This window comes from Sceloporus occidentalis, unplaced genomic scaffold, assembly GCF_023333645.1.
Source record: "Sceloporus occidentalis isolate IW3139 unplaced genomic scaffold, rSceOcc1.0.p SCAF_70, whole genome shotgun sequence".
In the NCBI taxonomy this organism is placed as follows: domain Eukaryota; kingdom Metazoa; phylum Chordata; class Lepidosauria; order Squamata; family Phrynosomatidae; genus Sceloporus; species Sceloporus occidentalis.
Genome location: NW_028317050.1, coordinates 3450250 through 3477717, shown reverse-complemented (window position 1 = coordinate 3477717; position 27468 = coordinate 3450250). Strand labels below are relative to the sequence as shown.

Here is a 27468-nt window from a genome sequence, read left to right as displayed (position 1 = left end):
TGGTCTCAGATGGAAATTTCGTGGCTGGGTCGCATTGTCTCCTTTAAAATGAACTCGCTTCCGAAGTTGCTATATCTGTTCCGCACAATCCCCATTATGCTACCGGTGGCCTTTTTTCGACGGATGCAATCGAGACTGTCCAAGTTCATCTGGCTCAACAAGAGGCCCAGGCTCCAACTGGGGGTCGTCCAACGTTCTAAACTACTTGGAGGTCTGGGGGTCCCGGACATCAAGAAATATCACTTGGCTGCAAACCTGGCTCAATCTCTTCTGCTCTTCTCGCCTTGTGACAAGGTGGCGTGGGTGGACCAAGAGTCTTCGTATGCTTCTCCGTTTTTGCTCAGCGACATCCTTTGGCTCCCCAGGGTCCTTCGGCCTCTGTTGTCGGACCTGTTGGACACAACTTTGCTGTCTCTGCGGATATGGGATGCTCACCGTCTTCAGCTGGGCTTTTCCCCTGGACTCCATGGTTCAGCACCGTTGTCATCACTGCGGCCTTTGCTGCCGCACGTTTCCTTGGACGAGTGGATTCGGGGGGGTATCACCTCCATCTCCCACCTTCTCTCCCGGGGTCAGATGCAGTCTTTTCAATCTTTACAGTCTCGCTATTCGCTGCCTCGTCAGGACTTCTTTAAATATCTGCAACTTCGCAATGTTCTTCGTACGCATTTGGGTCATTCTGCCCCTCCCTCTACCTCCTCGTCGATTCCTACACTTTGCCGGAGGGCGCCTGCTGTTCCGAAAGCCATCTCCCTCTGTTATGCGGCTCTGCTGGGTCATGGGTCTGGGACCAAGCTAATGTATATGCTGTGTGGTATGACGCCCTTGCCAACTTTCAGGGTGTCTCCCGGAATGCCACTCATTTTGAAACTACTCGTAAGGTTTTGTTTCGGTGGTACTATGTCCCGGCTACGCTGGCTAAAATGTATCCTTCTACGTCACCGCTCTGTTGGAGACAGTGTGGTGTTTTAGGCACTATGCTACACGTATGGTGGGAATGTCCTGTCATTCGGTCTTTTTGGCAACATGTTTTTCATCTCCTTACTCGCCTGTTGCACATTCCAGTTGACATGGAGGTGGAGGTGGCTCTATTAGACATGTTTCCACCCTCGTTAGATACTCCTTGCAGGAAACTTTTGGCGCATGTGTTATTTGCAGCTAAGATCTGCATTGCTCGTAAATGGAAAAACTCCTCCCCTCCCATGATCCAAGAGGTTCTCTACTCCCTCACTACCACACGTATTTACGAACAGATGGCGCACACGGCCTCTAACTCCCTCCATCTCTTTCAGTCTACCTGGGAGACTTGGGATGATTATTATAGGCACACGTTCACCCCTGCGCCTGGAGGTTTCATCCTAGGGAACATGCGTACTCCCTGGTACACGAAAGCGGTTACTGACTCGTGAGGGTACTATTATTGGATATGTTCCCCCCCCCTCTATCCTTTCTTTTCTTTTTTTTTTTTTTTTTTTTTTCTTTTTCTATTTTCCTCTTCTTCTTTGCCACTGTGCTTTATTTGAGTTGACATATGTTATTAAATTGTTAAAATTTTGAGATTTCCTTGGCAGCTTACGGGCGGCTCTCACATCTCTGACACTCCTCCTCTGCCTGTATTTGGTGCCTATTGGTCATGATGTTCGGTGGACTATTGGATTGTTTGTACACGTGTCTTTGTCATCTGGCGCTGTGGTGTTTCTTTGACCGTACTAATCTCAATAAAACTTCTATGTTCCAAAAAAAAATAAAAAAAAATAAAGGCGGGTCAGAAGCCGAAGATCAGAAGCAGGATGCTAGGAACGATTCAGGACCTGGTATAGAGCCACAGCGATAGGTTGCTAAACTGCAATGCAAATTGACCCAATGAAGGAGGAAGCAGCTATTTAAGGGGGGTAGGGTTACACCCAGGTAAGCAGAGGCAGCTGGTCAGCTCATTGGCCTACACGGTGCTGTGTACAGACAGGCTGCTGTGGAAATGACACCTAGAAAATGAATACAGATTCCTGGCTGACAGGGTGGAATCCTGACAGTACCAGCATAACATCTCCCCACTGAGAGGGAGTATGGGCCGCTCAAGTAGATGCACCTGCTGAAACTCCCTCTGGGTGTTGTTTAATACCTGTGAACCTCCTTACCAAGGTACTTTCTACCTATCATAATAAGTCAGCAGGGCATCCGGAGAAAAACCAACTTCTCTAGTCGGTTTCACATCTTTTCTGGGGGCCAGGACATAACAACGTTAAATCTATTTTTGCTTTTGTCACTGCCTGTCCAGTCTGAGCACAGACTAAATTATCCTTTCACATTCCAGAAGCCCAACCTATACCCAATGGTGAGAGGTCATGGTTACACCTTGCCATAGACTTTATAGTTTACTTTCCACAGTCCAATGGTGACAGAGTTCCTAAGATGATCCATTGCATACCATTCAAAGAGCTAAAGAGTTGAGAGAGGAGGAAGATCCTATTTCTCTTGGAGATACTTTGTGAACGAGGGGTGAAGAGATGTTTCGGTGGAGGGACATCCAGAAAACTGAATCCTTCAAAACATACAATTACTAACTCATGCTATAAAACTGGAGCTACTGGACCAGTCATTGCATATAAGTGAATGCTTAATACATTTTCCAGTATAAAAGACTTATTATTACTGTCTACTCCTCTTAAATGCAAAATCTAAGGCTTTAGTATTGGATTTTATGTGTTATGGGGTCTGTTTCATCATTTATATTGAAGGATAAGAGAAAAGAGAAGTAAAGAAGGAAGATAAAATACAAAAGGTGAGGTCTCTATAAATTCTCTATTAGGTTAATAACCTTTGACTGCCAATCATTACGGCTAACAAAAGAGACCAAAGGCCTGTACAAAAGATTTTTTTTTTGAAAGAACAAGATGATAAAGAAAAAAGAGAAATCTTTAACCGTTTTTTTCTCCCCTACAATACAAAAAAAGACAGACTCTTCCCCTCTTGCTAGTCCACAGACCGAAACGAACACAAAAAAACAATTAGAGATATCAGACCCACACATATATTTCTTTGTTCTGAGTCTAACACCAGAGTATTTGAAACGATGCCTTGAGAACCAGCTTCACCTCATTAAATTGGAGATTCAAACAAATTCATTCAAATTACAAACAGACATAACATATTTAAAATTTAAAATGCAAGATATTGAAGAAAAACTTGATTTTATGCAGATGGTAAATAGAAAAATTCAACAGCAACAAGAAGAGTTGAACGATAAAATTAAAGAATTGGAATATAAGATCACTGATCTAGAAAATCGGTCCAGGAGATATAATCAAGATTTAGAAAAGTTCCAGAGGAAGTGGGACCGGCACAGTTAGAAAAGTACCTATTTGAATATATTAGTTCCATGGACAGGGACATTAAAATTGGATCAAGATATCTTTGAAAGATGCCATAGAATGCACAAGTCTACTCATATAGCAAAAGATATACCTCAAAATATTATAGCATTAACTAGACAGAAAAAAACAACAATGGAGAAGTTTAATGGCATAAAAACATACAATGATCTCACCTATAAAACTAGACAAGCACGGAAAACATACTCTGCTCTTATAGAGACTCTCCGTTCAAACGGAGTAAAATTCTGTTGGGGTTTCCCAGAATCTATCATTATTTTTGAAAACGGTCAGAGAAATAGCTGCAACTCTCCAAGTTTCATTATACATAACATGTGCGTTTACATTTTCTCACTTTTTATATATAATTTGTGACACTAAACATAACTTATTATACGTTCCACTTTTAAAAGAAGTATTTAAAACTATTTGGTCCATGAAATGGAGCAAGCTGATAATTAAAGAAAACTAATTTAAATTACAAGGTTAATTATAAGCCACATGTTTGTTTTTTTCTTCTCTACAATGTGGTATATCAGATTATTCACTATTTATATTATTTATAAGTTTCATTATTCATAATATGTGTGGTTAATTTCCTCTCTTTTTATGTATAATTTATGACACCAAACATAACTTATTATACATTCCAAAGAAGTATTTAAGACTATTTGGTCCATGAAATGAAGCAAGCTGATAAGTAAAGGAAACTAATTTAAATCACATGGTTAATTAAAAGCCACCTGGGTTGTTTTTTTTGCTACAATGTGGTATATCAGATTATTCACTATTTATACTATTTATAAGTTTCATGATTCATAATATGTGGGGTTACTTTTCTCACTTCTTTTTATATAATTATGACACCAAACATAACTTATGGAATGGAGCAAGTTGATTATTAATGAAATGTAAAACACAAAGGATAATTAAAAGCCACTCTGGCTTTTTTTTGTGTCTTGTCCCTTAAGGCCACCAGAAATGTATACATTACCTTATTGATAGACATCTAGGATCTAGGACATTGAATAAATTAAAATCTAAAAAAAATTAATAAAAAAACAAGAAATATTGTGCAGACCAATAACCAATAAGAATAGAGCCCAAGACTCTATATATGATCAAGAGTCCAGCCACTCCTCCTCTTTCTTTGCTGCTTAGCCTCCAGCTGAGAACCTTCCAATTACCGTATTTGCTTGATTATAAGACGACCCTGATTATAAGACGACCCCCCCAAAATCAAAATATTAATTTAGGAAAAAAGCAAAAAGCCTGAATATAAGACTACCCTATAGAAAAAAAGTTTTACTAGTTAATATTAATTCATGTAAACTAATTTTCATATGTAATAAAAGCTATGATTGAGAAAAATATATATTTTTTTATTTCATTTTATTTGCCAACCTGCCCATCTGCACATCTGCCCCCAGGCTTGCCACTCTGCCCCCAGAAATGCCTTATACCCCCCTATTTGCCACTCTGCCCCATGATGTGCCTTTTAACCCTCTATATGCCACTCTGCCTCCAGAAATGTCTTATACCCTCCTATATGCCACTGTGCCCCATGATATGCCTTTTAACCCCCTATATGCCCCTCTGCCCCATGATATGCCTTATACCCCTATATGCCACTCTGGCATTTAGGGGGTTAAAAGGCATATTATGGGGCAGAGTAGCATATAGGGAGGTATAAGGCATTTCAGGAGGCAAAGTGGCGTATAGAGGGTTAAAAGGCATTTCACAGAGCACTCTGCCTCCAGAAATGCCTTATGCCCCCCCCCCGTTTAACACTCCCTCCCCCTCCCTCCTCCAAACTTTCCGGTGCTTCTGAGTCCCCGGTGCTTAGTCCAGAATTGCCTTATACCCCTTTATGCCACTCTGGCATTTAGGGGGTTAAAAGGCATATCATGGGGCTGAGTGGCATATATATATTTATATATATATAACTGCTAACAGCAATCACACTCCTATCAAGCCAAGGCAGCCAATACATGCTGGAACCTGGGGATGATAGTAATGGGATTACAGCCTCCATATGCCATGCTACCACCACCACCCCCCTTACACATCCATGCTATCACACACACACTCATTCACAAACATTTAAATACTCATTCATTCCATTAATCACACATACTTGCTCAAAAACCCTCCCCCCACCCCCTTACCTGAACTGCAGATCTCCCACTCGCAGACTTCTGCAGGGGCCCGGCTGTGCGAGCAACTTCTCTGGCCCCGCCCCCAGAGGAAGGAGGGGGGAGGTAGAGTTATGTGAGGACTGTGTTAGCTTCCTGTTCTCCTGCTGCTAGTAGCAGAGACGCTGCTCGCGACCAAAGCCCGGTAAGCAGCATGGCCCCAGCAGACATTTTTTGAGGTCTGATTAGAAGACGACCTCGATTATAAGAAGAGGGGTATTTTTCAGAGCATTTGCTCTGGAAAAAACCTCGTCTTATAATCGAGCAAATACGGTACTTTGCCTTTGGCTTGTTTATTTGGATGGTTTATTTTATTGATTATGGATTATTATTATCAATTATTATTTTATTTACTTTGTGATTTGGGGTTTTTCTAATATGTTTCTGGTTTAATCTGGTATTTTGTTTTATTTTTTTGTAACTGCTTACTATTGTACTGCTGTTCTTTTTACCCCTTTCAATTTATAGTTCCTTATTTTTTGTGTTCCTTCGAGATTTCCCTCTTGGGTCTGTTTTCCCCTATCTTACTCTATACCCCCTTCCCTCTCTTTGTCAGTCGAGCCGCGGTTCTTTTCTGTTACCGCGAGACGCAACTTCGTTTTGTTCAGTCTGTGCCTGTACGTGCATATCAGTCCTGCTCTGTCAGCTGAGCTCTTCTGCATCGAGATCGCTCACCCGTCTGCACACCGCGGCCGGGGGTTCTTTACCTTTGGCCGCAGAGATCTCTCCCTCGGGTGGCGCGGTTGGGTTTGTCCCATCGACAACGCGGCGCGGTCGCCATTTTGGAACGCACCGTGCGGCCTCTTTGTTTTTCCTGGCACGCCGTGTTGTTTTTCGGCCCTAGTTCTTCTACTGTGGCCCGTTTTTTCCCCTTTGTTCTTTCTTTTTATTTTGTTTCCCTAGCTAGGATCCTATTAAACGTTGCAGCATTCTGTTTCCCCTGATTGCCTGTACATTTATTCTAACCCATTCTAACCCAAACTTGCATTTAGCCCTGGGTGCCATATCTGGGGGTAACCCCCCTCCTATTGAGAGCGAGACAATACATACAGGGTACAGGACACAACAAAGGACAGGGAACAAAGCAAAGAACACAGGGGATGGAGTAAGGAGCCTAGATCCTCAGACACTTCTCCTTTAAGCAATGATAGGAAATATTAACTGGGACATGGGGAGAGGAGAGAGGAACTGAGATCCTCAGATGATTCAGGGAAAAGAGGGCAAAGGTACATAAGAGACAAACAAACATGAAAACAGGAACTAGCCTAGGACTATGTGATAATTATTATTAGAATTATTATTATTGGAGATTCCGTCACATTATATGGCCATAGTATGCTTAGCCCACCACTACGCCAAAGTACTCCAATATTCGGTGGGTCCTAGCACTAAACCCTGCCTACTGAATAACTAAAGCTGAAACTAGACATTGAATCTATACACAGAACACAGAAGGGCATACCTTTAGACTGCAGACTGAGACAAACATAACAAACGGATGGAGCACACCGTATAAAGGAAACAGGGCTGAAGCAAAGAGCAGGACTAGAATCAAAGAATAGAAGCACAGAACAGAGCACAAGAAAATCCAGGAACAGATTGTAGTAAAAAAGGGAAAACCAGAGTTCCTCAAGGACCTCACCCGCCATGTCACCGTGTTCACTTCACTCGACAAGGCGCAAGCATCTCTCAAACGAGTCTTCAGGTCAGGAGACCATGTTTCCTCCCGGGGCTGGTCGGCAGAGGGGTCGTGCCGCCAGCAGATCTGCCTCCTTTGGCTCTAGACCCTGTTTCCCGGACGCCTCTTCCACCTACCAGTCCCGTTAGGATTCTCGTCCTTCAGGGGGAAGACTTCTTCAGGTAAGAGTCATTCCTCTTTTTCCTCTACTCCCTATTGTGGGCAGACTCGCCCATTTTTTCCATGCTTGGTCTGTCCTTACTCCGGATCCCTGGGTCCTCCAGACTGTGGTCGGTTTTCGTCTAGATTTTGTGTCGCTTCCTCGTCAGTCTTTACCTCTTTGCCCCCCTCGGATTGCGTGCACAACGGCCGCCCTCATCCATGCGGAGCTCTCCTCACTCCGGGACAAGGGGGTGATACAGCAGGTGTCCGGCTCTCCCCGTTTCTTCAGCAACATTTTTTGGTGCGCTAGAAATCGGGAGAATTCCGTCCCGTCATAAATCTGCGGGCTCTAAAAAGTGGTATACAGGCATTTCAAGATGGAGGGTATCCATCTCCTCCGCGACCTAGTAAGGGAGAACGATTGGTTCACGAGGTTCAATCACAGGTACGCCTGTTTAACCATTCCCTTACATCCAGGCGACAGGGGATACCTGCAGTTCCGTTGGCGGAGCCGTTTCTGGCAGTTCATGTGTCTCCCATTCGGTCTCAGTTCCGCTCCCTGGTGCTTCACGAAGCTGCTGAAGCCGGTTATGGAGTTCCTATGAACAAGGGATGTCCGAGCCATCATTCTGCCGCGACACTTCCCTTACGGCGCGTCTCCTTCAGGATTTAGGCTTCGTGATCAATGAGGCAAAGTCAGCCCTCTCTCCGACTCACTCGATCCAGTTTCTGGGGTTTACGGTGGATTCCGTGGCGGCAGTGCTCAAGCTCTCTGCGGCCAAGGTCCTGTCCATCAAGAAGGAGATTCAACGGCTACTCAATTGTCGGTTTGTCTTGATGAGGAACCTTGCGCAAGTCATCGGCCTCCTGTCTTTATCTATTCAGGTGATATTCCCCAGTCCTCTTCACTACAGGGCCTTTCAGCACCTGAAGACTTATCACCTTCGCACCTCAGGCTCCTACAATCACCTCATCGCACTCACTGACGAGGCAAGGCTGGAGCTCCGCTGGTGGTTGGTGCACATGTGTTCAGTTTGCCGGGTACTCTCACGTGTCTGTCTTTCCTTTCAGGTCGGTCCTCTGCTATCTAGGCATGGGAAATGGCGGATCTTGCTTGTTGCTGAGTTTTCCCTGTTCAGCTGATGGGTCGGTTGCTGTTTTCTTATAGAACAAATTTTAGAAGTTAACTATCAAGCTTTACTAAAACAAACAAGAAATATTGTGCAGACTGGGGCCATATAGCTATAACGTGGTGGGGGCTTATAAATACAGTTGAATCTTATATACTACCTATATGGCTATATCGCTTTAGATTGATTCCAATGGTTCTTTCAGATAGAAACATTAAAGAATTACAAATGATTCTAGATCAATTTATATGGAGAAATAAGAGACCTAGAAAGGCGAGAAATCTAATTTGTAGGAAACTAAAGAAGAGTGGGATTGGAGCGGTCGATATAAAAAGATATCATGACTCCTATATGATTTCTCATATGAGCATATACTAAAAAATATATACCTTTTGGTATTTAATGGAAAAGGAGAATGGAAACCAGAACTTTTTTTATGGCTACACATGTCAAAATACCAGGAATGGCTATGTATAAACTTACTATTTCTAAAAAAAAAAATTGGTAATATAATGGAATCAAAACTAATTAGTAAAAACCAGAATATGGAATTTTGTACTAACTTAATAAAGTGGGAAAAAGACACAGGATGCCAATTTCCATATGGAGACTGGATTAGAATAATTCCAAAAACAAAACCTTATGTTCATTGTTTAAATCTTTTGGAATTACAGTTTAAACTCAATCAGAGATGGCACCTGGTTCCAAAAGATATATTTAAGATGTTCCCGACTGTATCCCCTAAATGCTGGATGTGCGAAATCGAACTAGGAACATACATTCAAAATCTTTATCCCATGTATTTTTAGCTGGGAAGTCTATCATTGGATGTGTATATAACTTCTGTTACTTTAGCTAGGTTTTTTTTTCACTGGGTTATTCTTGAACACTTTGGAGAGCAAATGGAGAGTTTTTGAATTCTCTTTAATTAAATGTTTATCTAAGTATGATTTGATCCATAAATATGTATACCTTTCGCTGTTAGATATCAAAACTATCTATCAAGCTAATATTATCGCTCATATGGCTAGAAATAATAGCAAAAACTTAAAAAAAACAAGCTGATGACTTAAAAATATATTTTGATATTCTTTGTATAATTCTTGAAAATAAATCTTGAAGATAACAATATTTAGCTTACCAAGCCTCAATTCACCTGTATCCACCTGTTCCTGTAAGAATGGATTTACTGTGTTCAATTTATATATATCGTATTTGCTCGATTATAAAACGAGGTTTTTTCCAGAGCAAATGCTCTGAAAAATACCCCTCGTCTTATAATTGGGGTCGTCTTATAATCAGACCTCAAATAGGTCTGACTATGAGACTAAGATCCAGATCCCCCGCAGCGATGCAGGGGACCTGGATCCTCCTGTGTTATGCCCCCCCCGTAGAGCTCTACGCGATTCGCGTAGACAACTTCCGCTCGTTGTCTACGCAAATTGCGTAGAGCTCTACACGCTGCCCGGACTAAGCACCGGGGACTCAGAAGCACCGGAAAGTTTGGAGGAGGGAGGGGGTTAAAAGGCATATCATGGGGTACAGTGGCATATAGGGAGGTATAAGGCATTTCAGGAGGCAAAGTGGCGTATAGAAGGCATTTCTGGGGCAGAGCGGCAAGCCTGGTGGGCAGATGTGCATAACTGGGGGGGCAGGTTGTAAAAAAAGGAAATAAAAACAATATTTTTCTCAATCATAGCTTTTATTAACAAACAATTGTTCACATAGTTTACATGAATTAACATTTACTGTTAAACTTTTTTCCTATAGGGTCGTCTTATATTCAGGCTTTTTCTTTTTTCCCTAAATTAATATTCAGATTTTGGGGGGTCGTCTTATAATCAGGGTCGTCTTATAATCGAGCAAATACGGTGTATATATATATATATATTATTGTTTATATTTATAAAAAGATACAAGACATAGAAGAGAAAGAATATAAAAATTTGATCATCTGAGGTAAAAACATCTTATCACACAACATCGTGAATCTATCACCTATTTGATGATTTCATAGAGTAGAGTTGAATTCCGATAAGACAAAACACAGTACACAATAATCATATTTATGGTGTATGAACTAACAAAATATATAAGAAAGTAAGTAAAGAATGACAAACAATTTCAAGGTATATGGTTATTAATATATTATTATATCCGATGTGGGTAGCACTCTGTGTCATCTATTTAATCTAATTCACTCGATAGCAAATAACGTTTTATAGGGTAAGTCTACCACAAATATTCCAATATTTAGATATAAGACCTTTTACTTATAGTATCCTCTTTCCATATTTCTCTGATTTTTTTATCTCTTTTTTGACATGCTCCCAACAGATTACAGTATGTCGACGCCATTTTCTAGCTATCACTAGTTGCATTGCCAATAAAACATGATCTAGAATGTGTCGCTATTACGCTGGTCTCTTGGGGAGATTCTCACCGCAGAAGTTCTTCTGCCCAAGCTACTGCTGCTGAGAGAGGAGCCCCTGGCAACAGTAGTCCAGGACTTAGATGATCCCAACAGTGAGACACCTCCCGCCATCTGGAGATAGGCTCTGAGCAAAAGCAGCAAGGTGAATACCAAATATATCAGGACACAAAGCGCCAACAGAGCAGTAGAGGAGCAAAGTCAGGAAGCTGGGTCGGTAACGGAGAGGGCCAAAACATGCCAGGGGATGAAGCAGGAGCCGAGGTCAACAAAGCCGGGTCAGAACACGGGAGTCACAGGCAACGGTACCAAATCGTGGAGCAATGGGACGTCAGACAAGCAAGGGTCAAGAACTATAAGGACAGCAGGAGCAGCAATACTTAGCACAATAGGACCACAACAGGGTGCTTGTGAGAAGCACAACCGGCCTTTTAAATCTGGCGCCACTTCACAAGCCCCTCCCACACAATAACAAAAACCACTCCCCCCGGTCATCCATCAATTCCCCAGCAGCACGCAGCATGCCAGAGAGGCAGGCCGACCGACGATCGGAGGACAGGTAAGAACTTAAGCTCCGGGAACTGCTGTTCCCTGAGCTGGTTCTCCCCTTCCTAGGATGACGATCCGGGGAACGAACCGATTTCCCAGATCGTCGTATACTTCGTGCAGAGGGTTGTCCGCCGCCCGGGGAGATGGTTTCCCGAGACCCGCGGCCAACCCTCCTCCTGCTAATAACACATGTGCCGCGGGCGGCAACAGGAACCGGAGGTGTGACATTACCCTAAGCTTGAGTTTATGCGGGAACTCATATTCAACCTGGGAATCCACGATAACAGGACGAGGACGGGGAGCCAACTGGGTGAAACGGTTATAGGTGAGCGGCTTGAGCGGGTAAACGTGGAAAACCCTGGGAATCTTAAGGGAGGAGGGGAGAATCAATTCATAAGCGACTGGGTTGATCTTGCGCCGAAACGGGCCAATGTAGCGAGGGGCAAGTTTCATAGAAGGGATTTTAAGCTTAAGGTTCTTAGTAGAAAGCCATACCCTATAACAATTCATAAAAGGGGGACCCAAACGGCGACGCCGATCAGCGTGACACTTAGATTTATGGCCAGCATTAACCAAAGAGCGGCGCACCCCGTCCCAAACTAACAGTCTCATATACAGATTCACGGCAGGAACTTGAGAATCAGCGAAGGAAGAAGGCAAAGAAGAAGTGTGAAAACCATAATTACAGAAAAAAAGGACTGATTTTGGAGGACTCCTGAACCGTATTATTCCTAGCAAATTCCGCCCAAGGCAGAAGTAGTGCCCAATTATAATGGTGATCATTAATAAAAAGACGTAAAAATTGCTCAAGAGTCTGGTTGGATCTTTCCGAGATACCGTTAGTTTGGGGGTGATAAGCAGAGGAAAAAGCTAGGGAAATACCCAGAGAGGCACAGAAGGTCTTCCAAAACAGAGCCGTAAATTGCACACCCCGATCTGACACAATCTGAAGTGGGATACCATGCAGACGAACAACATGGTTAACAAACATCGGGTCCAACTCAGGAGCCGAGGGTCATGGAAGTCCTTCCTCTGAGAGAGAACCGCTCCGACTTCTGAGGCATCAACCTCAATGATAAAAGGCTTAGAGGCATCTGGGTGTCTTAATATCGGGGCAGAAGCAAAGGCCTTCTTAAGGTGGGAGAAGTCCTGGATAGCCTCCCTCGACCAAGTCTTGCAGTCAGAACCTTTCTTAGTCATGTTGGTGAGAGGAACTACGATTTTAGAAAAATTCTGAATGAATTTCCTGTAATAATTTGCAAAGCCTAAAAACCGTTGAAGAGGACATTACGCCTGAGGTTGAGGCAGTGGCGTCGCTACAGGGGGGCAAGGGGGGGCAATTGCCCCCCCTAGGTTAATCCTTGCCCCCCCTGTTGCCCCCCTGCCGAATTTGGAAAAAATCGCAATGCGGCTTTAAATCCTGTCTTTTTTTTTTTTTTTTATGCGGAGGAGAGAGAGGGGCGGCCTCTACCGCCGTCTCTACCTCCGCCCAGCAGTGAAGCAACGGCCACCGCAGCAGAGAACGAAGACAGAAGCCTCGTGCTCCCGTCGCTGGACCTAAAGGTGAGAGAACTACAAAGGGGGAGGGTAGATAGTGAATAGGGAGAGGGGGTTAGAAAGTGATAAGGGAGGGAGAGGGGGTTAGAAAGTGATAAGGCAGGGGCGTCCAACATGCGACCTCGAGGTGCGGCCCGCGTAAGATCGCCAGCCAGTGCAACCGATCTTACGCGGGCCGCACCTCGAGCATGTACTGGCTGACTTGGCATGATAGGAGTGTGATTGCTAACAGCAATCAAAGTCCCATCATGCCTAGGTTCCAGCACTTACACATCCGACCAGTAAATGCTGGAACCTAGGCATGATGGGACTGTGATTGCTGTTAGCAATCACACTCCTATCATGCCAAGTAAGCCAGTACATGCTGAAACCTAGCGAGCTGCCCCCCTTGTGTATTGATGCTGCCAGCAGTATGGGGTCTGTACATCACTTACAGCCACCCTGTACCAGCATGTACTGGCTGACTTGGCATGATAGGAGTGTGATTGCTAACAGCAATCACAGTCCTATCATGCCAAGTCAGCCAGTGATTGCTAACAGCAATCACAGTCCCATCATGCCTAGGTTCCAGCATTTACTGGTTGGATGTGTAAGTGCTGGAACCTAGGCATGATGGGACTTTGATTGCTGTTAGCAATCACACTCCTATCATGCCAAGTCAGCCAGTACATGCTGAAACCTAGCTAGCTGCCCCCCTTGTGTATTGATGCTGCCAGCAGTATGGGGTCTACACATCACTTACAGCCACCCTGTACCAGCATGTACTGGCTGACTTGGCATGATAGGAGTGTGATTGCTAACAGCAACCACAGCAAGCACAGTCCCATCATGCCTAGGTACCAGCATTTACTGGTTGCCTGGGTATGATAGGAGTGTGATTGCAGTGTGGACGCCAGGGCTGGCTTTGGGGTATGCAACCTGTGATCTATGCCTGTAATTTAGGGCGTTTTAAATATACCTTTTAATTACGTGTTTTTTTGTGAATTCCAATTGATCTATACCTGCAAAGCTGGGGTTGTGTGTTATTCTGTAGATCCATATCTGCTATGCTATGTTTCCATACATTATTTATGTATACCTGCAAATACAGGGTTAATATGTCTTATTCAGTTGATTAATACCTGCAATGCTGTTTCCATGTATTTATTTGATCTATACCTGCAATGCTACGTTTCATATACTATTGTATACCTGCAAATACAGGATTTGTATGTCTGATTCTGTTTATTTGAGATCACAAGTGAATTTCAGTTGATCTATACATGCAAAGCTTGGTTTGTGTGTTAATGTGTTGATCTATACCTGCTATCGGCAACTGGGGCTAATGTTAATATATATGGGCAGCAGGGGCATCAATACACAGGGGGCAAAAACACTAAGGGGGGTATAAACGACAATGCAGTGTGAAAAATCCATCCTGATGTAGACGTCTGTGACGTAGATTGTGTCCTGCTGTTTGTGTGTTTTTGGTTATCAGTGTAGCAGAGCCTGTCCTCGGTGTGTGTATAGGTGTTGGTGTGGCAGAGCCTGTCCTGGTGTGTGTTTGGGTGTTGGTGTGGCAGAGCCTGTCCTGGTGTGTGTGTTCGGTTGTCAGTGTGTCAGAGCCTATCCTGGTGTGTGTGTTTGGATGTGGGTGTGGCAGAGCCTGTCCTGATGTGTGTGGGTGTCTGTGTGGCAGAGCCTGTCCTGGTGTGTGTGTGTGTTTGGTTGTTGGTGTGGCAGAGCCTGTCCTGGTGTGTGTGTGTCTGGGTGTCGGTGTGACAGAGCCTGTCCTGGTGTGTGTGTCTGGGTGTCGGTGTGACAGAGCCTGTCCTGGTGTGTGTGTCTGGGTGTCGGTGTGACAGAGCCTGTCCTGGTGTATGTGTCTGGGTGTCGGTGTGACAGAGCCTGTCCTGGTGTGTGTGTCTGTGTCACAGAGCCTGTCCTGGTGTGTGTGTCTGGGTGTCGGTGTGACAGAGCCTGTCCTGGTGTGTGTGTTCAGTTGTCAGTGTGGCAGAGCCTGTCCTGGTGTGTGTGTCTGGGTGTCGGTGTGACAGAGCCTGTCCTGTTGTGTGGTGTGTCTGTGTGGCAGAGCCTGTCCTGGTGTGTGTGTGAGTTTGGTTGTCGGTGTGGCAGAGCCTGTCCTGGTGTGTGTGTCGGTGTCACAGAGCCTGTCCTGGTGTGTGTGTCTGGGTGTCGGTGTGACAGAGCCTGTCCTGGTGTGTGTGTTCAGTTGTCAGTGTGGCAGAGCCTGTCCTGGTGTGTGTGTCTGGGTGTCTGTGTGGCAGAGCCTGTCCTGGTGTGTGTGTTCAGTTGTCGGTGTGGCAGAGCCTGTCCTGGTGTGTGTGTCTGGGTGTCGGTGTGATAGAGCCTGTGTTGGTGTGTGTGTTTGGTCATCTGTTTCCTGGCACTTAACTTACAGTAGGAATTATTTAATTTATATTTATCCAGAGATAAAATGCCCTCCTGAAGTTGTAGTGACTTCAGGGGACAAAACGTTCAAGGCCCTGAAATCATTTAGTGGAAAAGTTATTTATTGTGTTATAATATTTATTTCAAGGATTAGTCGCACTCAATTGTGGCTTCAGGCTTCCCATGTTGAATGATCAAGTATTATTTTAGCCCAATAACAAAAGTATAATTCCATAGCACATTACTTTTGGAAATTATTAATGCCCCCCCAGTTTGACTGTGGTATCTTGTGTGCCCCCCCTATATATTGTTTCTAGAGTCGCCACTGGGTTGAGGCCAATCCGAAATTGCCGAAAGTTTCGCAGGATCCATTTCAAAGCCAGAGGCAGAAATGATGAAACCCAGGAAGGAGACTCGGGGAACCTCAAACTGGCACTTCTCAAGTTTGGGGTATTGCAGAACAATACGGACGTGATGGCGATGCGGAGGAATGAATCAGTATATTGTCCAAATACACGATGACAAACTGAAGGGAGACATCGCAAAATATGTCATTAACAAACTCCTGGAACACCGCAGGAGAATTGCATAGTCCAAAGGGCATGACAGTATATTCATAGTGACCCATTCGGGTATTAAAAGCCATCTTCCATTCATCGCCTTTACGTATCCGAATCAAATTGTACACCCCCCTGAGATCCAGTTTCGTGAAAACAGTGGAACCCCTCAACAGATCGAACAATTCTGGAATGAGGGGCAACAGGTATTTGTTTTTGACTGTGATACGATTCAAGCCCCGGTAGTCAATACAAGGTCTTAAGCCACCATCCTTCTTTTCAACCAAAAAAAACCCAGCACCGGCAGGAGAGGTGGATCTGCGGATGAATCCTCTTTCTAAATTATCTTTAATGTATTCTTCAAGAGCCTGAGACTCGGGCAACGACAATGGATAAGTACGTCCGCGACGTGGAAGTGTACCGGGCAAAAGTTCGATAGGACAGTCATAAGGTCTGTGGGGAGGTAAAACCTTATACTCCAAATACGCCCAAGGTACCGTCAAGGCGGACACGAATCGAATGGGAGTGGTGGCTATAAAACATCGCTGAGAACAGTCAGGACCCCAACCTAGGATGTCTCCAGTGGACCACTTAATGCATGGGTTATGGACGCGGAGCCAAGGAAGACCTAGAACAATGGGGCAGGAGGGGGAGGAAATGATATGGAAGGATACACTCTCTCGATGAAATAGCCAGACAGTAGCAATGTAGACGTCTGATGCGTAATGAAGGAGGGTTCTAAGGGTCGTCCGTCAATGGCCGCGACGGCTATAGGAGGATATACTTGTACGAAGGATATCTTCTTTAGGAGAGCAAAGAATTTATCAATAAACGACCTAGCGGCCCCAGAGTCCACCATACCAGAGACCAAAACTTTCATTCCATTCCATTCCAACGTAGCTGGAACAAGCAAATTGTTGCTAAATGTAGGAGCCATACAATGCTCACCCAGACAAGGCCCCTTTACTTGGTCCGGGTGCGAGCGTTTCCCGGTTTACTGGGACATGTACAAACAAAATGGCCTTTTTGACCACAGTAAAAACAAAGTCCTTCAGACCTGTGGCGGGATCTTTCCACTGTGGATAGTCTGGTAGTGTCACGTCCTACCCAGACTGTGGAGCTGCATATCTCACTCTTGCTTCATTTTCTCTGTTTTGCTTCGATCCATTCCTGGATTTCCTTTTGCTCTGTTCTGATCTTCCATTCCTTGCTTCTAGTTCTGCTCTTTGCTTCAGCTCTGTTTCCTTTATAAGGTGTGCCCCACCCGTGTGTTCTGTTTGTCTCAGTCTGCAGTCTAAAGGTATGTCTCAGTGCTATGTGTTTGGATTTCATGTTTGGTTTGTTTCGTACCTCTGTAAGCAGGGATTAGCGTTAGGACCCACCGTCATTGGAGTACTTTGGCGTAGTGGTGGGCTAAGCATACTATGGCCATAAGATGTGATGGAATCTCAAATAGTCCTAGGCTAGTTTCTGTATTTATGTGTGTCAGTCTGTGGTGTAACCTGTGGGGTGTCCTGACCTGTCCTGTTCTGTCTTGTATCCTCGGTAGAGTGGTGTCCTGTCTTGTATCCCCGGTAAAGGGGTGTCCTGTCTTGTTCATGTCTGATCTTGCGTATTCCTTGTCTTGTTCCATGTAGTGCCCTGTATTATGCATATCTTGTCTGGTTATGTTTACTCCTTGTTTTGTGCCCTGTATCATGTATATCTTGTCTGTTATGTTTCTTTATAGAAAGAGTGAGAAAAAACAGTATAGGGAGTAAGATAGTGAATAATAGAAATAATCGGCAATAATGACTTTCCTTTCGTGTCTGGAACCACAGCTGCAACCCTTAAGCAACACTCTCCAGGTGTTGAAGTAATACTGCACAGTACACTTTTTTATACTTCTACACTATATATAATTTTTTTCTGTTTTATTTTTCATTGAATGGAACACACGAGCGCCCCCTAGTGGACTTTTTGCACTGTTATGTTTCTTGCCTGGTCTCCCTATCCCTTGCTTGTTATGTTTCTGCTATAAACTCTGCTTAGCTTCCACACTCCCAGCCTGCAGCATCCCGCACATGAGTCTTGTGCTATGTCTCATGCCTGTTCCAGGGTGCCTGCAGGACTACATCCGCTGCTATATCTGGGCGCTGGTATGTGTCTGCACAACCCTAGATGTTCACCAACCGGGTGAGTGCAGTCGCCCTGCACCAGGCCCTGTCCTGAGACTCTGCTACTGCATATTGAACTCCTGAACTCCAATCTTTTCAGTTTCTTGTATGGACCCAGTTTCCTGACAGGTAGCTCATAACTGCATGGGTTCTTCAGGGGGTTCCGACGATGTAGAGGGTCCAGAAGGTGAGAGGGAGCGTACTTGATGACTGACACTGCGTTCATGTCCGATTATCAAGTTTGAGTGTCAAGGAGACAAATTCATCCAACTCAGCCGGGTGATCCCGGGTAGACAATTCATCCTTAAACCGTTCTGATAAACTGTTGTAGAAGGCCGCGATAAGGGCTTCATCACGCCAATTAACCTCAGCTGCTAGGGTCTTAAACTCAATAGCGTAATCAACGACCGAGGGGGAACCCTGTTTGGTATGTAGCAGAGACAAGGAAGCAGAAGCAGCTTTACCCGGGACATCAAAGGTCTTCCGAAAGGCCGAAATTAAGGCAGCGCAATTATACACTATGGGTGAATCCTTCTCCCACAAAGGTGAGGCCCAGGCTAAGGCCTTGCCAGATAACAAGGAAATCAGGTATCCCACTTTGGCTCTTTCTGAAGCAAACAGATGAGAGGGGAGTTCAAATTGAATGGAGCACTGATTGAGAAAACCACGACAGGAATCCAGTTCCCCATGGTAGCGAGTGGGAGCAGGAAGTTTCACTGTTGAAGAAACGGAGGAAGCCCCAGAGTCAGCAGCCGGAGAGGAAACCGCAACAGGAGAGGAAGAGGTGGATGCAGACGTAGAACTCCCAGTACCCGGATCAGATCTGGCCACCAAAACCTGAATAGCCCTGGCCATATGATCCAACCCTCCTCCCGCTAGTAACACATGTGCCGCAGGCGGAGGCCACTTCTCTTCCCTTTTGCTATAAGGAAGAGCGTTATCAGTGCTTCCTTAAACTATGCACCACCACAGCATGACATAACATGCCACTAAATATCAGTAAGGTCAGGTTCAGTGTTAGGTGGGGAGATCAACTGTAAGAGAACAAAGATCTGTAAACCCTCCATGCACTTTTCTACCACCTGGCTTTGTCAAAGTTTGTGGTGATATTTGTTTTGTGTGATTAAATTACTACCACACATGTTGACAAAAATATATGGCTTGATGGGGTACATTGAATTGGTCAGCTTTAAAGATGTCTCAAATAGGACATGGGCACAGGATAACCAGTTCCATATTGAGAAATGTGCACCTCCCAAATGTGGCCTTATAGCCCCCCAAACAACCTGACAAACCTATGAATGGCTGGTATCACTGTTCTCAGGATTTTGAAACTAAATAAAAAAAATTATATTTTGAAATAGCAATAGGCTACTTGTACTTATTGCCCTATAACTTGCAAAAAACATTCATCATTGGGTATTTCTAAATTAAATATTAGAATCTATTTAGCTTTTTTATCAGCTTTAATAGATGAGTAAAAAAATCGCATAAAAGTCTTAATAAAGTGTTTTGGTTTGTTTTTTTTTTACAATTTTCAGGTATCCTGAAAGAAAAATAATGTGTTTGGGTGCAGTAAATTACACAAACAATTATTATTCGTTCATGTGTACTTTTGCCTGTGAGAAAGCATTGAACCTTAAAGTGTATGGAATTTAGTACAGTAAGCAGCTGTCATCAATTGATGATATAATGTGCTTAGTGTTTTTGCATAAGCCTTTGTACTTAGCATTAGTCTTACCAGACAAAAAGGCAGACAGATGGTTGAGCCACATTTAGATTTCAAAAGAGGTGTAGTTTAGTCACTTTTGAAAAATGGTAAAAGCCACATTGTTTTCCATCCCTTTCTAGCAGAGACCCCATAGAGTAACTGATCATGGTCAGTAAAGTAAAATGTGTGGAATTAGTCGAATTAATGAGCATATTTTTTAACTCACCATGTTTGTGAGCCTTAATTTCATGTAATATTTTTGAAAACATTACTGTCAGACATTTTAGTTTGTCTGTAGAATCTATGTGAGCTATATAAATTAAATAGGAATTTGAAATGCCAAGGGTTGGTTACTGTTATAATTTCAAGAACTTCAACTTTTCTGATTTCACCATTCCTATCAACATCAAACAAGGAAAATGCCCACTCTAGTTTGAGATTGTTTTTTCCAGAAGAGGTAAGATGAAGTGCGATGATATACTCCCGGAAGTCCAATGTGCCGTCATTGTTGGTATCAAAACTACGGAAAACATGTCTGGCATATGTCTTGGGGTCAGAGTTTGGAAAAAAATTGGCATAGATCTTTTCAAAGTCTGTGCGTGTAATCTTGCCATCTGGACATTGCGTTTTAAATCTCTCATACCACTTGAACAATTCTTCTTTTGAATAACGTGTGCTCACTTTTAGGTCATCAAGTATTTCTTTGGAGAGAGCTCCACTCTTACTGTTCCCCATGGTTAAGTTGTTGTTATGCTTTCTTATAACTTTGTGCTTTCTTCTGTCTTCTTCCTTTAACAGAATATTTGAATGACCTTGCTCTTAATAGAATGAGGAGAAGTTAAATATATGCATCTATTCTTATATAGATTCTTACGTGACTGTTGCATCAGAGGCAGATGGGCAACCCTATAGTGTTTGAAAAAGGGGCTTAACAATGCTTTATCTTTTCAATGAAAGGAGATTTCTGTCCTGAGTAGATTTAGACATTTGACGTTCTGTAGATGTTACTGTATTGCGTGTGCTGATGCCACAAAAGACTGATCATATGAAAAATAATTTATTTAATGAACAGCCTAAGGAGCTCATAGTAATTCCCTGTAGCATAAAGTAATTTTAAAATATAGATGTAGTGGCTGATTACATTTTATCTTGGTAGGCTACTATAATGCAGTCCATATCTGTATTAGCACATTTTGTATTACACAATTTGCAAACAAAATTGTATGTTGTGTAATTTTGTATTGAATATACTGTTTATGTCTATCTATATATGTAAATGGTTTAGCCGTATTAGTCCAGTAAACACAATGTCAAAAAAACAGAGTATTGCAATATGCAGTGATACTTTTTTATTGGACTAAGGTAATATTTAAAAGACAAGCTTTCGAGCGTTATCCTTTGTGTAGGCTACTACAATGCAGTCCATTATATTAGCAGATAGTTGGCCCATCATTTATGACACCCCACTCAATCCCCCTTCTCTAACACCATCACTTGTTTTAAGTGGTAACCTCTGTCATGTTGGTTAGTATTTCTTCAGACCTGAAGAAGAAGATAACTCTCGAAAGCTTGTCTTTTAAATATATATATATAATCACCCATGGGATACAGTGTCTCGGTAATTGCAGTGCTACCCCCTCCAACTCGCTATTGTCTTGACATGCAACTTGAACATGTCATGTTGTTTATTATGAATCTTGTTTATGGAAAAGACATTTTCTAAGACTAAGATATTTTAGTATGTAAAAAACAAAACAAAACACAAATTTAGTTAAATTTTGTACTTAAATGGCTGTAGCTTACTTTAATGTAATATACATTAGTATGCTTATAATATTATAAATAAAAGTATGAGTACACAAAATCTTTATATATATTGCATCAATCAGTATACTAGCATAAGCTTGTGATACCCTCTCCTCTATTTTAGTAGTAGACTTGTGCATTTGGATTCATATGAATTTTTATTTTAATATAAATTGCCAATTTTGGAAATTCATTCCATGGAACAGCCTCCTACCATTACTCTCGGAGGAAAGGGTGTGCACAGATTTCCTGAAGGCTTGGTTAATGGAGCTGATACTGGATGTAAAAAGAAGATGTAAGAGATAGGTACACAGAAGTGTTGATGGAGAAAGTAGGAAGACATTGCGAGAGTGTGAGTGAGGATGAGTGACAATGAATTTCATTTCTGAATGGAAAAAGTCCCTCAAACTCCATCTGAAAAGTTCCCTTCCTCATTCCCTCAGACTTTCTGGCTCGTACACAACTTTCAAAACCTCTCTGAAAACCCAACTGTTCAGGGAAGCGTACAACATTCCTTCCCAGTACTCCCAACCATCATCATAATCAAGCTATCTGAATAATCAACAGCTTCAACACATCGGAACCAGATCAACTCATCCCCATCCAAGCAGTCCTCTCCTATTGTTTCACTTCCCCCTCAACCATCGACTAGATTGTAAGCTCGCAAGAGCAGGGCCCTCTTCTCCTTTGCACCAGTTTGTTATTGTATGTGTTTCTAAATTGTTCTTCTGACTGTAACAGCACTGCGGAATCTGCCGCATAAATGTAATGTAAATGTAAAGGGGCGAGAAACAACAATCGTTGGACAAAAATTTAATCTGAAGTGTTTTTGGTCGATCTGCACAGGTCATTAATTTTGTAGTTCAATTATGAACAAACATGTGTTCCCATTTCTCAGATGTCGGGACTTTGTCAGCCGACTCCAGGCTGCTCTCTCACACTCTTCTGTATTGCCAACTTCGAGGTAGTCTGCATCAGTTCCTTCCCTACAATGCACGATCACATGATAACGCGTCTTCTCGCTTGTCCGCCAGACACATGTATGACGTCATGTGATCTTTCTGTGGATAGGATATCTTTGTTTTCTGGCTGGTCAACCTATATTAATACCAGGACTTTGTTAGTGTGTTTAATTTTTTAAAATTTGTTATTGAATTTCTGACCTAGCTTGTTTTTGACCTTGGCCCCTGCTTCTCTGATTTGGCGTGACAATTTTGTTTTTGATTTTTACTTGGCTTTCCCTTCTGCATTATGATTTGGATTTCGCTTCTACATCTTCCTGTGTGACCCTAAAGAATCAGGATTGCCTGTTGCTCTTCTCAAGTTTCCTGTCTACATGCCTCTGTATTTGGATTTGGGGTTCACTTATCTTCCATGTACATTACAGTACATGGACTCTGCAAGGATACAAACATAGGCCAGAAGGTGTCTCCTCGTGAGGCCAGGATTTAGTCTAGACCATCGGATGGATCAGTTCACCTAAGCTCACCAGAACTGACTAAACCCAGCCCCAAGTTCATGTTTCTGCACCGGTTCCTGTCCCTCCTGACATGCTGCCATCCCAACATGTATATTCACTAAACTAGACTTGAGAGGGACATGCAACCTCATTCGTATCTGAGAGGGCAATGAATAGAAGACTTAACTCAACACATGATCTGGACACTATAAATATACAGTCCTACCCTTTGGACTTTGCAATGCTCCTGTTGTCTTTCTAGAGTTTGTGAACAACTGCTTTTGCGACTATCTTCTACAATTTGTGAATGTTTATGTAGCTGACATTCTCATCCACTCCAATCTGTTTTATTACCGAGAGAACTCAAGAGAGTACTCTTGCATATGAGAAAAAATAGACTATATTTCAAACTTGAAAATGTGAATTTGAAGTATTCAGAGTATTTTTTTTTTTTTGCATATGTGGTCAGTGCTTCAGGATCTTAAACTGACTCTGACAAACTAAAACCCATATTACAATGGTCTCACCTACAGGGCCTTAACCCCTTCGAGACAAAGGCTGATTTTACTTTTTGTACCCTTTGTGACAATGGCCTTTTTAACATTTCTGCGCTGCTTGTGTTTAGCTGTAATTTTCTTCTTTCCCGTTTACTGAACCCACACACATTAGATATTGTTTTTTTCAGGACAAGAAGGGCTTTCTTTAGATGACATTGTTTTGATTGTATCATATTATTTACTATTAAAAAAATTATAAAATATGGTGAAAAATTTAGAAAAACATGACTGTTTCTAACTTTTAGTTGAAAAATCTTTTACTCATCTATAAAAGGTAATGAAAAAACCTGCTAAATAGATTCTACTATTTGTCCTGAGTTTAGAAATACCCAATGTTTTTATGTTTTTTTGCTTTTTTCTACCCATTATGGGGCAATAAGTACAGGTAGCGTTTTGCTATTTCAAAGCCATTTTTTCCAAATCTGGTAATTCTTCCCCCCATGTGCCATTTCGGGTATCTTTGAACCCGGCCAATGCAATTTACCCCATCAAGTCATATATTTTTGAAAACTAGACAGCCCAGGGTATTCCAAATGCTAGTATTTTAACTCTTTCCATGCACCATATCTACCACCAGTCTTTGTCAAACTTTATGGTAGTCATTTTTTTGCATTTGTTTTGTCATACACATTTTACTTCAGGTATGAATTAAAATGTTCTAGTTTATGTCACTATCACAAAACACCCCAATATGTGTTCAGCAACATCTCCTGAGCGCAGCGATACCCCACATGAATGATTTTGCCTGGCTGTTTGGGGGCAAAAGGGCCACATTTGGGGCATGCACATTTTTCAATGTTGAACTTTGGCATTTGGGGATCCACTGCCCATGCCCTATTTGGTACATCTTTGAGCCGGGCCATTTCAGTGTGCCCAATAAACCCATATATTTTTGAAAACTAGACACCCCAGGGTATTTCAAATGCTAGTATTTTAACTCTTTCCATGCACCATATCTACCACCAGTCTTTGTCAAACTTTGTGGTAGTCATTTTTTTGCATTTGGTTTTCCACACACATTTTAATTCAGGTATGAATTAAAATGTTCTCGTATATGTCACTATCACAAAACACCCCAATATGTGTTCAGCAACATCTCCTGAGTACAGCGATACCTCACATGAATGATTTTGCCTGGCTGTTTTGGGGCAAAAGGGCCACATTTGGGGCATGCGCTTTTTTCAATGTTGAACTTTGGCATTTGGGATCCACTGCCCATGCCCTATTTGGTACATCTTTGAGCCAGGCCATTTCAGTGTGCCCAACAAAACCATATATTTTTCAAAACTAGACACCACAGGGTATTTTAAATGCTGGTATTTTAACTCTTTGCATGCACATATTTTACCACCAGCATTTTTTCAAAGTTTGCAGTAATATTTTTGTGTGTGTATTTTTCCCACACACACCTACTTTATGTATCAATTTACAGCTCCTGGTATATGCCGCTGTCACACGACACCCCATAATGTGTTCAGCAACATCTCCTGAGTGCAGTGATACCCCACATGCATGGGTGTGTCATTTTTTGGGGGAACTAAAAGGCCACATTTGGTACGTGTGCATTTTTCTAATTGGAAATTAGATGTGTGGCCATCCTTCCCCCCGTGTTAATTGGGACGTTGTTGAACCTGGCCCATTCAATTTACCCCATCAAATCATACATTTTTTAAAAGTAGACACCCCACGGGCATTTAATATGCCAGTATTTTAACTCTTTCCATGCGAGAATTGTTTTAAGCTAATATGCTAATTTTAGGACTTGCTCACAAAAATATATTTTTTATATATATATATATATATTTTTTTTTTCTGTGATTAGAAAGCTGGGCTCCATTGACTTGCATGGTGAATGCAGTACCTGTATTCAACCTGCAAGTGGAGCCAAAGTTCTCTAGATGGTCTGGACCATCTAGCGAACTTTTAAAATTTGTGGTTCCTGTTACAGGACGGCGGCCATCTTCCTTGATGGTGAAGATTGCCGGCAGCTGCGGCTGTGACCGCTCTCCGGAGCGGTCACAGCCCATCAAAAGGTTAGTGTTTGGTGTCGCTGGATGCCTCCTGATCGAGGCATTCCAGCGACACCATTTAAGTTTCGACGATCGCCTCCTAAACGCTTTTAAAACGGGCGTCCGCCGCCATACAAAGTATGGCGGATGTTGACGCCCCGTGGAGGGGCCAGAGATGGCCCCTTCGTGCCGATCACGGCGTTGCTGAATGCCTCGAGGTCGAGGCATTCAGCAACGCTTTTTGGGTGCAGAAAGCGATAGTAGATCGCTTTCTGCACCCGTTTAAAGACGTGCCGGTCCTGGCACGTCAATTGTCGTAAAGCACATGCTTTTCCGTGCCGTGCCAGGACCGGCAATTGTCATTAAGGGGTTAAACTAATTCAGGAAATCAAACTGTATTAAAAAGGCTCAAGTATCTGCTCCTGTGAATCTTCCTAATGAGAAATTGTATGTACCTCTATTACTGCCGTGATCTGCATAACACAGATGGCTTCCTAAATATAAGGTGGCCTACCTGGAAGAGAGACAAAAACTTTTAAAAAACAAGCTGCTCCAAGTTGAAGCAAGAACATGACATTAACCTCCCCGGAACAACTAAAATGGTACACCATATCCTTTAAAGATTATAAACCCCTGGATTAATCATTTTGTCTCAATGTTTTAGACCAAAGTTTAAAAAGAGATTGATTTGGAGAACAAAATCCCACATTTACTAATCTGGAAACTTTAGAACTTTATATTCAAGATTTAAATGTGGTCAAATTGAATTGGAAAGGCATAAAATCAATAAGTCAACTAATAAAACACCAAACTCTGAGGACTTAAAAATATATATTTATATTCTTTGTATTATTCTTGAAAATATAACAGATGATTAACACACTTTATTTATATTTCTTGTATAGGATATATATAGTATACCCCTCACATTTTTGTAAATATTTTATTATATATTTTCATGTGACAATACTGAAGAAATGACACTCTGCTATAATGTAAATTAATGTGTGTACAGCCTGTATAACAGTGCAAATTTGCTGTCCCCTTGAAAATACCTCAACACACAGCCATTAATGTCTAAACCTTGGCAACAAAAGTGAGTACACCCCTAAGTGGAAATGTCCAAATTGGGCCTAAAGTGTGAATATTTTGTGTGGCCACCATTATTTTTCAGCAATGCCTTAACCCTCTTCGGCATGGAGTTCACCAGAGCTTCCACTTCTCCATGACCACATCACCTCAGCTTCTTTACCAATGCAGTGGTCTCTTGGAGGTGTGTTTGGGGTCATTATCATGTTGGAATACTGCCCTGCGGCTCAGTCACTGAAGGGAGGGGATCATGCTCTGCTTCAGTATATCACAGTGCATGTTGGCATTCATGGTTCCCTCTATGAACTGTAGCTCCACTCATGCAGGCCCAGACCATGACACTCCCACCACCATGCTTGACTGTAGGCAAGACACACCTGTCTTTGTACTCCTCACCTTGTTGCCGCCACACACTCTTGACACCATCTGAACCAAATAAGTTTATCTTGGTCTCATCGGACCACAGGACATGGTTCCAGTAATCCATATCCTTAGTCTGCTTGTCTTCACTAAACTGTTTGCGGGCTTTCTTGTGCATCATCTTTAGAAGAGGCTTACTTCTGGGACGACAGCCATGCAGACCAATTTGATGCAGTGTGCGGCGTATTGTCTGAGCACTGACAGGCTCTGCAGGAATGCTGGCAGCACTCATACATCTATTTC

At 42.7% G+C, this 27468-nt stretch overlaps 1 protein-coding gene across 1 annotated transcript in view; it reads right to left on the bottom strand.

The window, feature by feature from the left end:
- LOC149286348 (visinin-like) overlaps positions 1-20620 on the bottom strand; it is a 67822-nt gene extending 47202 nt beyond the window's left edge. Inside the window, exon 1 of the mRNA XM_089494214.1 lies at positions 20240-20620. Coding sequence (XP_089350340.1) covers positions 20240-20620 — 381 coding nt within the window. The remainder of the gene's footprint in view (positions 1-20239) is intronic.
- Positions 20621-27468: the final 6848 nt, after the last annotated feature.